Source organism: Falco peregrinus, chromosome 1, assembly GCF_023634155.1.
Source record: "Falco peregrinus isolate bFalPer1 chromosome 1, bFalPer1.pri, whole genome shotgun sequence".
In the NCBI taxonomy this organism is placed as follows: domain Eukaryota; kingdom Metazoa; phylum Chordata; class Aves; order Falconiformes; family Falconidae; genus Falco; species Falco peregrinus.
Window position 1 is genome coordinate 46,225,962 of NC_073721.1, and position 10,462 is coordinate 46,236,423.

At 46.6% G+C, this 10,462-nt stretch overlaps 1 protein-coding gene across 4 annotated transcripts in view; it reads left to right on the forward strand.

The window, feature by feature from the left end:
- ZNF618 (zinc finger protein 618) overlaps positions 1 to 10,180 on the forward strand; it is a 162,226-nt gene extending 152,046 nt beyond the window's left edge. For all 4 annotated transcript variants that reach the window (XM_055802836.1, XM_055802945.1, XM_055802879.1 and 1 more), the window contains 2 exons: positions 116 to 217; positions 1,303 to 10,180. In XM_055802836.1, coding sequence (XP_055658811.1) covers positions 116 to 217; positions 1,303 to 2,816 — 1,616 coding nt within the window. In that variant the 3' untranslated portion in view covers positions 2,817 to 10,180. The remainder of the gene's footprint in view (positions 1 to 115; positions 218 to 1,302) is intronic.
- Positions 10,181 to 10,462: the final 282 nt, after the last annotated feature.

Consider the following 10,462-nt stretch of genomic DNA (forward strand, 5'->3'; position numbering starts at 1 on the left):
TTTGGTTAAGGGAACCATAAGTAAGTGCTAAGCAGATGGGTGCTGTTTCCCCTTCTTTGTGCTTTAAGCATTATTATCTTGTGCTTCTAACACCTCCCTGTCTCTTGTCCCACAGCTGACAACGAGAACAATATTGCCTCTAGCCAGCCCAGATCACCTCTAGCTGTTGTTGAAGAAAAGTGGAAACCACAGCTCCAAAGAAATAACGCCAACAATAGTACGTAGCAGTGTTTGCTCTTCTGTCCTGGGCTTACCTGTCCACTTTGAACAAGTGACTGTCAGAGAGGGTGCAGCAGTGATGGGCATTGCACAAGGCCCGTGTCCTTGCCCGACTGCATTTCATTTCATCCCTACCATTACGGGAGTGCTTATATGCAGAAAGTGCTGGGAATCCTGGGGAGACGGTTGGAAAGGTTTGTGAGGAGGATGCATTTGGGAAGTCCTGGAAATAAATAACTTTTAATCAAAGGACAGAGTTCCCAGTCTGGAGTTAAAAAACTAATCCAGTCGTCACAGTGTGACACATAGGCATAACCTGTCACTCCCTGTGCTGGCAGGCAGCCGCTGTCAGGCTTTATCCCCAGCTCGTCCTGTGAGCTTTTGCTTCACCACGGGAAAAGGTAAAATTCAGCCCTGTAGAAAATCAGTTCCAAAGCACTTGAGCTGAGCAGCCTGGGGGAAGGATGATACGAAATGGTGGTGCTTTTGTGTTCTGGTGTAGCCAAAACTGACACTTTTTGCCCAAAATCTGCCACAGAAAGTGGGGTTGGTGGAGTTCAGAGGAAGAAATGGAAATTGGGGCTTCGGCACTGTTTGCGATGGTGGAGGAAGCTGTGTGCTTCACTGGAGCAACTCCTCTTAAAATAACTGTCTTAAAAAAAAAAAAGGTCAAATCACAAAAACGAAAAGGCTAAGCTATGACCACCAGCCCATAGACATGGATAGTAAACAACACACGTGATTATTATAACTTAACTAGGTATTACTGAACACCACAGATAGGCCATTGGTTTAAGGCACCGGACTGTGAGTAGATAGTGTGTGCTCTGTCTCAGCCCCCACCCCAGGGAAAGCATGCAGATAAGCTCCCTGCTGCTCTAAGCAAAAGAAGGCCTGTCCCTGGAGGTTCCTCTGTCCAGAAGGGGGAAGGAATCCAGGGTTGGAGACGTTTCTTCCATCATCTGGGCATGTTCCACCTCTTCGGGTCTCTCTGAGAACTGTTTTTCGACTTCCTCCTCTCTCCTGTTGCAGAGGGCCAATGCTCATACGGTGCTTTCTCTCCCTCCTTGTATTTCACTGCAGCATCTGCAAGCGGTTCAGTAGGGAACAGCGCGATCCCAGAGAAGGAGCGGCAGAACATTGCTGAGAGGCTCCTGAGGGTGATGTGCACTGACCTTGGGGCTCTGAGTGTGGTGAGCGGGAAGGAATTCATCAAGCTAGCACAGACCCTGGTGGATAGCGGAGCTCGCTATGGTGCCTTCTCTGTCACCGAAATCCTTGGCAATTTCAACACACTGGCTTTGAAGCATTTGCCTCGGATGTACAACCAAGTGAAGGTGAAAGTCACCTGTGCCCTGGGCAGCAACGCGTGCCTTGGCATCGGTGTCACTTGCCACTCACAGAGTATTGGTCCCGATTCTTGCTACATCCTGACAGCTTATCAGGTGGAAGGCAACCACATCAAGAGTTACGTCCTGGGAATTAAGGGCGTAGACATTCGAGATAATGGTGATTTTATCCACCACTGGGTACAGAACGTGCTCTCGGAGTTTGTGATGTCAGAGATCAGGACGGTGTACGTCACAGACTGCAAAGTCAATTCCTCTGCGTTCTCCAAGGCAGGCATGTGCTTGCGTTGTTCAGCCTGTGCCTTGAACTCGGTAGTGCAGAGTGTGCTGAACAAGCGAACACTACAGGCTCGCAATATGCACGAAGTGATCGAGCTCCTGAATGTCTGTGAAGATCTGGCAGGATCCACGGGCCTCTCGAAGGAGACCTTTGGCTCCCTGGAAGAGACCTCTCCCCCACCCTGCTGGAACTCGGTCACCGACTCCCTCCTGCTCGTCCACGAGCGCTACGAGCAGATCTGCGAGTTCTACAGCAGGGCTAAGAAGATGAACCTCATCCAAAACCTGAACAAACACCTGCTCAGCAACCTGGCAGCCATTCTGGCTCCGGTGAAACAGGCAGTGATTGAGCTGAGCAATGAGAGCCGGCCCACCTTGCAGCTGGTACTGCCCACCTACGTCAAACTGGAGAAACTGTTCACTTCCAAAGCTAACGATGCTGGCGTGGTCAGCAAACTCTGCCACCTCTTCTTGGAGGCACTGAAGGAGAACTTCAAAGTTCATTCGGCACACAAGGTAGCCATGATCTTAGACCCTCAGCAGAAGCTGCGGCCCGTCCCACCATACCAGCACGAAGAGATCATTGGCAAGGTCTGTGAGTTGATCAATGAGGTGAAAGAGTCCTGGGCAGAAGAAACAGAATTTGAACCTTCAACCAAGAAGCCTCGGGCAGCAGGGGAAGCCACAGCAGCTCAGGAAGAAGATTGGTTCGGGAAAAATGAAGTCTATGATTATTTGCAAGAACCTCTCTTCCAGGCCACCCCTGACCTCTTTCAGTACTGGTCGTGTGTTACCCAAAAGCATACAAAACTAGCCAAGCTAGCCTTTTGGCTCTTAGCAGTGCCTGCTGTTGGTGCCAGAAGTGAATGTGTAAATATGTGTGAGCAGGCTCTCTTAATCAAAAGGAGACGGCTACTCAGTCCAGAAGACATGAACAAACTCATGTTTTTGAAGTCCAACATGCTTTAAGACTGTCTTTTAATTAAAACAAAACTTTAAAACACTGTTCCAAACAAAGAAAAAGAATTTTAAGTTCTAAACACTGTGGACCTCATTATGAATGCCCCTGGAAACCAAGTGCTTTTTTATATATATATAAAAATATAAATATATATAAAATTAAGTTTGAAAGGAAAGCTGAGCACGTGAGAGAGACAGCCCTCTGCCAGGAACGTGCTCCTTTCCATAGATAGTGTGTGGACTTGACAGACTTTCTAATGTTTTCAAGTGGGCAGACGAATGGGAGGCTGATGTTCTAAAGTCTTCAGGCAGCTGAGATCTAAAGTGACTTGAAGTTTCTTTTGTTTCTCCTCCACCCCACCTTTCCTCTTGTCCCCTGGGCCATCTTGCCATGGATAATCAGACCACATTGAACAGACCAGTTCTGCACTGGACTTTGCTCCTTTGAATAACTGTACACCTTGAGGGCATTTGTCTGCAGCCTTCTTGACATACGGTGCATGTTATCAGGGCAGCTGTGTTTTTCGAACACCAGTATCTTTAGAAATCAGGAAGGGATACTTTAAGGGGTCTTTTTATTTTATTTTTAACTTTTTCATACACGTTTTTTTCCAAAACACAAAAGTTACTCTTCTTCTCTCTCCCAGTTTTGAGTTTAACACGTTAGCTAGTGATTATAAGTTTGATTTAAAACTAAGAGAAATGGTTCACAGCAGAAAATGTAATTGTTACGCTTCTTGAATTTATTTTTTACAGCATAACTTCTTTTCTGAATTCCCGGTGTTAATTAGCTTCTCTGTGAATTTTGTACATCAGGCGTTCTCAAACTTGTTCTAGCGCAGCCCGTTTGCGATTAAATATCCTTATGGGAACAACAGCAGTTGCTTCTATGGAAAAACTAGAAACCAGGAAAAGCAAGCAAGTGGCAACAGCACAGATGCCTGTGGGCCATCGGCAAGCTTGCTGGGGTCTGCCAGCTGCCATTGAGAACCCTTGTACCTAAACTTTTTGTAAAAGTGTTTCTCGGCACACACACCCAAAATAACCTTTGCAAGGCCAAGGACAAACCAAGGTGTATGATTTTTCAGGGGAACAAAGATCATCAGTTTTGTCAGACTGGGGTTTGAAGGAAGCTTAGAGAAGTGCATGGGCTCAAAGATCCTTCTGAATGTAAGTGCTCCCAATTGAGTGCAAAGAATATCTTCCCATTTTATTTGGAATGGTTTCCTCTAGTAGCACGAATGTCTTTTTAATACCTACAGTGCATTACACTACTTGTTATGTTGCTGAATTGTTCTGGCTAGGAAGGCCACAGGCCCTGAAACATTCACACTTACTGGCTCACCCCAAATGCAATTAGAGATCAGCGTAAGACAAAAACATCTCAGTCACTCTGCTGTCCACCAAGGCCGGTGCTCTGCTGCGGCCAGTGCCTGTAGGCACACAGTTCATGGGCTGCTGGATGGGATCTCTGCAGGCTTTCAGAAAGGTTTGCTGCCTCTTGGACAATTCCCAACTTCTGGTGCCAGACGGTTAATTTTTCATCACTGGGACTCGTATCCCAGAGGCAAATTGAAGCAAATTCTTATTTTTGAAGTAGTCTATCCTGCTTCCAGTAATGTGCTCTGGAGCTGCAGCCACAGTGGCAGCAGAGCAGCATCAGAGGTTCGGGAGGATGGACTCGCTCAGCTCTGAGCCGGCAGGCTGGAGGCTGAAACCCTTTATCAGCACCCTGGTATTTTCTGGTTGCTGACAATGCGGTGGTGAGACTGGGGGCTCTCGTTGAAGTGCTGCTGTTGAACAGATGTTAAGCCAAAATCGCACCTGCCCGTCTCTGGTTGCAATAGGAGTTGCAAGTCCCAAGATGTGAGAAACGGCAAACCCAGTCTCTCAGGCTTTGTGTGCAGATGCCTTGAACCTGACAGGCACTACCTGACAGCTTCACTGCCGTGGGGCTCGGACAGGGGAACAGCTGGCGTGCTAGAGACCTCCCCTAGGTCAAGGTCACTGAGGATAGTTCTTTGCACCCAGCTGTCTTACCCTTTTTCAGCCTAGAAACAGGCCATGCTATTAGCTTGAGTCTAGCGTTTGGGTTGACTGCTTGGCACTGTTTGGCATCAGGGCGAACTAGTTGTCTCCTAAATGTAAGTTTTGCATATGGCTATCTTAAACGATACAGTCTGCGACCCCGCTGACAACTGCAAGGGTGGCAGCACTTGAAAATGAGCTGCCAAGGCAGAGGCACTTGGACATCTTATTTTTCTGGCAGTGGCTTTTGCAAATGGAGGTGTTGGTTGTAGGGCCAACTTGCTTCTTGCTGGTTTTACTTGCTCCCAGTCGAATGCTGTCTGCCCAGCCATCAGCTGGGCCCGTGGTAACGCACTGCAATGCAGGAGAAACCTGTAACAAACAGGAACTAAGTCTCAAACAAAAAACCGAAGTGAGATGTGTGCCAGTTTCAAAGTGGTTGTGCTGTGCTCTGTTTCCACTGAAAAGCACAAGGTATCCTGCAGCAAGAAGACTTGGCTGGAGGATGGATCCAAAGCAAGATTAGCTTTTGAGGCTACAGTGTGTACCAGCAGCTCAGCTGGTGGGCAGAACTGGGGACAGGATTTGTAGTTGTTTTTACTAATGGCACTTAGACCTTTTTGCTTGCTTCACCTGAGACCCTGAGAGCCACTCACAGGCTCTTCAGTGCTCAGGCGAATGTGCAAAACCCTTGCGTTCCTTTGAAAAGAAAGCTCCAAGCCCCAGCACTCCTTTGCTAAGGGACAGGCTGATAACTTCTGTGGAATCTGCCAGCTCAGGCTCATTGTGTTGTCTGTCTGCAAGGCATTCAGGGTGGGGAAGTGGACAAAGCAGAGCGAGCACAGGTTTAAATCCCTGGAATTGAGAATGAGGTAAAATTGCAGTAGATTGCACAACCATTTGCTGCCAGGTTGTGCTCAGCAGTGAGCTGGACCATGTTTGCATGGCCAGGGCATGCAAACAGAAAAGCCGCAGCCACCCTTAACTCCCAGCCCGTCTCCCCCTCCCCTTTGTACAGTGTGATTTTGGCATTCAGATCTGGAGCTTTCTTGCTGTGACGACCAAAGAGAGGGGCTGACTGGCCCTCTCCCCCATTCAAGCAAGTGTCCCCTCCAAGGCAACTTTGGTTGTAGTTGCTCTAACGATGGATGTTAAGCAGCCATGCAGTGATGTCTGGTAGATGAGATTCTCCCAAAGACTTAAAAACTCAACTCGGCAGCTGAAAAAACAAGATGAAACCTAAAGCGCTAAAATGGAGCAGCTTGGAAGGTTGGTGAGAAGAGGAGCTGGTTAGCCAGCCCCCTTCTCCAGTGACCCGGTGAAAGAAGCCACAGCTTTTCATGAGTCTTAAGCGTGGTTACAGGTGTTCAGCTCAGAGGAGCTATTTATTCATGCTGTGTCTGCTCACAGGCTGATTTTTGTCTGGTATGCTTCATTAAAGAGAAGCACATCTGGAGTGCACAGATGTGCTCTAAATGCCAAGCTCTTGCTCCTATTTCTCCTTCCATGTTCAAGACTGGGATTTGCATTCGAGGGAGCATAGTTACCTTACCAAGGTCTGAATTTTGGAAGCTCTTAGTTTAACAGGTTATCGCAACGCTAACTATTCTGTGCTTGGCTCAGTGGTGTGGAGCAGCACTTGGGCTGTAAGCACTGTCCGTCCTGTGGGGGGAGACCGGAGAGGAGAGGGCCTCTTAGTTTGGCCAGAGCAGTCATGAGGTTCTGCTCCTTTGAGCTGGGAGGAGAAGTCCTCAGAATTGGGATCATCCTCTGGTAGGTCACGCTGGGAATTTGCCTTCTGCTTGTTTGTTTCCTTTACTCACACTTGAGAAATGTGTTGGGACACCAAAATGGGGTGTGTGCTGTCCAGGCATTCATTTGTTTCTGCTGCTTACTGTGTGCCTGACCTTGCAGACTTCGTTTTCTGACTACACATTTGCTTTGGGAAGGATTATGGTCTTCAGGTGGGGAGCAAGCACCAACAGAAGATGAACTTTAAAGAAAAAAGGGCCTTCCAATGCTGTCTGAAGATCCTTGTTACTAGAAAACCGAGCAAGTGGGATACAAAGGCAGAGCTCTTCAAAACAGAAGGTTAGTCCTGTGTGAGTATGGCAGCCAGAAAGCCCGAGCAGGACACGGAGCCCAGATTTGTCTCCTGTGTCTGTCTCTTCCTCCCATGCCTCTGGCAGCAGACGGCAGTTGTGTCCTGGCTCGCAAGATGGGCTTGGTGTCTTGCACCTGGGTCGGTTTCAGACAGAAGTAAACTTTCCTTTTTGTCAAAGCTATGTCTGTTCTAAGAAAACTGGTTTGCTTGTATTTGAACTAGTGCAATCTGGAAAACTTTCTGTGAAAACTGACTGTGGGCTCAGGTTTTATCAGATTCAGTTGTTTGTTAGTTGCTGGTTAAACCGGTTTAACTTTGAGTTAAGTTGGTTAAAGCACCCATATAAACGCCCTGCACTGGTTTAACTGCATTTGCTGGGTGTTCTCCCCTGCTGATCAGAGAATATGTCCAGAAGCAGCTCAGGGAGTCATGACCCTTATGTGCATTTTGCAAATGAAGTTGTGGCAGATACTCTCAAAGCTCGGGAATGACTGAAAATAGAGACTGCAAATTGCTTGAGCTCTAAATTGTGGTTTTTGATTTAATACAGTATTCAGTGAGATGTCTCAGGTTGGTTGCTTTGTTTTTTTCCAGCTGCTTGCAATAACATGGAAGGTTTAGCATGAGAAGAAATTACCACGTATGTTTATCCTGGCGGATGCGTCTGCTCAGCCTTACCCGGTCTGAGGGACCATTTCCACTTTCTGGATCCCGCAGTAGGCAAGCCAGGATGTAGTCTTGCACAGGAGCAGGGTGACTGAGACCTTGTGCTACTCGGGAGAATGCTGCGTGCATTTCCAGACAGCACCAAGTTACTGATAAATAAAAAAGACAGTAAAAGAGCAGCCAAAAGGTTATTCAAAGGCTGGGGGTGCTGCTTTGGTACTGAGGAAAGACTCGGATCTCTAATTGCATCTCTCTGGCTAAAGGAGGTGGAGAGGAATTCCCGTGAGCATTCAGAGGGAGCACAGGCAGCAAGGAATAAGTTGTTCCCTATGGAACAGTTAGGAGTGACGGGATGAAAATTAGCAAAAAGACACTAAAGGCAGGTTCTGGGAAACTTTTTCAGGGGGAGAAGTCTGGGAGGAGCCTGTTAAGGGAATGTTTTCTGAGCCCTGTCGTTTAAAACAAGGCTGTACAGCTACATGGAGCACACTCCGCAAGGCACAGGGCTGCTTTGGACCTCGCCGAGAAAAGAGACTGGATGTAGGGGTGGGAAATGCCAGTTCTGTAACTGATGGGTCCAGGAGGGTTCACAGGGCATCTTCCTCCGCATCCTCCCACCCACCACTGGCACCAAACCCTTCCCAGCACCCCAGTACGTACGTTAACCGGGTTTCATAAAGGAGGGAGGTAGCTGACTTGCGGGAGGGACAGAGGAGAAAACACCGGTTGAGGAGCAAATGTCTTGTCAACCCTTATACTGCCGAGGTGCAAGAATCAGGGTGGGGAGAGCGTTAAACATTTTGCTGCTTCTGCTGTGCATCTTCTGTGCTACACCTCGATCTTGAATCTGTGGCGCCCACTGGGAATGCCCAGAAATGCTGGCTGAGATGCAGTGTTCCCGTGTCAGGTATTTCTGAAGATGTCGCTCCGTAGCAATAAGAATTGTCACAGTGCATGGGACCTGTCCCTGTGCCGCGGGTTGTCATCTTCCTGGGGCTGCGGGACATGGCGCTGAACGACAGGAGGAAATGCAGAGAGGGGGACCCAAGCGCAGCTCCAAGTTGAATGCCTCGTTAGTGCTGTGGGATCGTTCGTTTATGCTAGGCCAGAAATGGTAAACCAATGAGAGTGTATTGCCCTGAAATTTAATTTGATATATTGAATGTTTGCGGGATTTCTGTTGAATTTTGGGTTTTGTTTGGCTGGTTAGTTGAGTTTTTTACTACTCCTGTTAGAGTCCTTTGTTTTATAACTTGACAGAAGAGTTTTGCTCACGTTAGACAACGGTGTATCCAGTCGACCCTTTAGGGTTTAATGATCTTTAGGCAGCTGAGTTTGAATTTTTTTAGAATAGCTTCTGAAATGAGTCCTGTAAGTGGCTCATTGTTGCACAACATCAACCACTGACTGAAAGGATTTTCTTCCTTCCCATCGTTCCAGCGTCGGTGACAGTGGTCAGCCTGTCCTGGTACCCGGGTGAGCAGCGCAGCCTTAACAATAGGAATATTTTCCAGTGGAGTTGATGAGTACAGGCATGTCAAACCCTTGCTTTTTACAACCAAAGTTCCTTAAAAAGACACTTCCAGCCTCATCAGCCTTGAATGCTTGTTTTCAGTCTTCTGGGGGTTCTTGTGGCGGTCTCTGCAATGTGTGTGGATAGGATGTTTGGGGGTTTTTTGGGTGGGCTGAGGGGTGGGAGGAGGGATTTTTTTTTTTATTTTTTTTTCTTGCTATCTATGGAGAAGGACCTTTCCACTCAAGGAAGGAGGCATGTATTCTGGAAGGAGTAACAGTCTTAGGAGCTGTTTTCCATGGTCCCTTTAAACTTAGTGGGACTTTAATATTTTTTTTTTCTAAATTATTTAAAAGGAAAACTGATAATGGATGAACTGAAACATAGGTGACTAGCCAAGGCTGTAAGTCCAGGAGGAACGCACATCATCCAGACCATGAGGATTCTGGTCCACGCCGTAGCTAGAAAGTGTCCTGCCGACAAACCAAACCGTCAGGAAATCCTTGTTTGCAGCCAGTCTGAAAAGAGAAGCTGTTCCTCATTCGTATGTTCATTTTTCAAAACCTTCTGCTGGGAGCGGAATTCTTGTTGTTTCATCAAGCAAATGATTAATGTTCTCCTTTCCCTCCTCACCCTCCCTCCCCTCAGTAACTTGTGTGCATTTCCTTCCTTTCTGTAGATGCAGATGTTCTAGGCAATACCACAGATGCACCTGCGTGTGTCTCTACGTGCGAGTGCAAGAATCTCATGTCATCTTAAAAAATACAAAAAAAAATATACAAAAAATATACAAAAAATATCTTTTTTAGGCCAGAGTTTTCTACAGGTATTAATGAATATTTTTCTTAATCCTTATAAGTTTTATGTGTTTAATATTTCTTAATACCGGTAGCATTAATTTATACTTTTGTAGCAACACAATATTTTTATAAACCGCCACCGCTGGCTTTGTCTTCATAATGGGGAAAAGTGCGGGCAGCTGGCCCTGCACTGTACCATGTACTGTATTTAAAAGGTTATCTAATGTCACACTTGCTGTGTTAATAAACAAAACAAAACCTGTTTGAAGTCTCATGTATTGTTGGTGTGGATCGAATGACTCAATAGAGAGCAATATTGCACGGGGTTGAGTTGCTGATTTTCATTGTGATATATGAACGCTTGAGGCCAACTCAAGTTCTGATTTTTTTTTCTTTTTAGGATTTTGGTTTGGTTTGGTTTGGTTTGGTTTTTACAGCTAAATAAATTCAGTGCTGTTTGAAACTTAGACTGACGTCAAATGAAAAGGATTATTAAAGAAAAAAAAAAATCAAGGTGTTTAAATGTTGCTGTTTTTACAAGTCT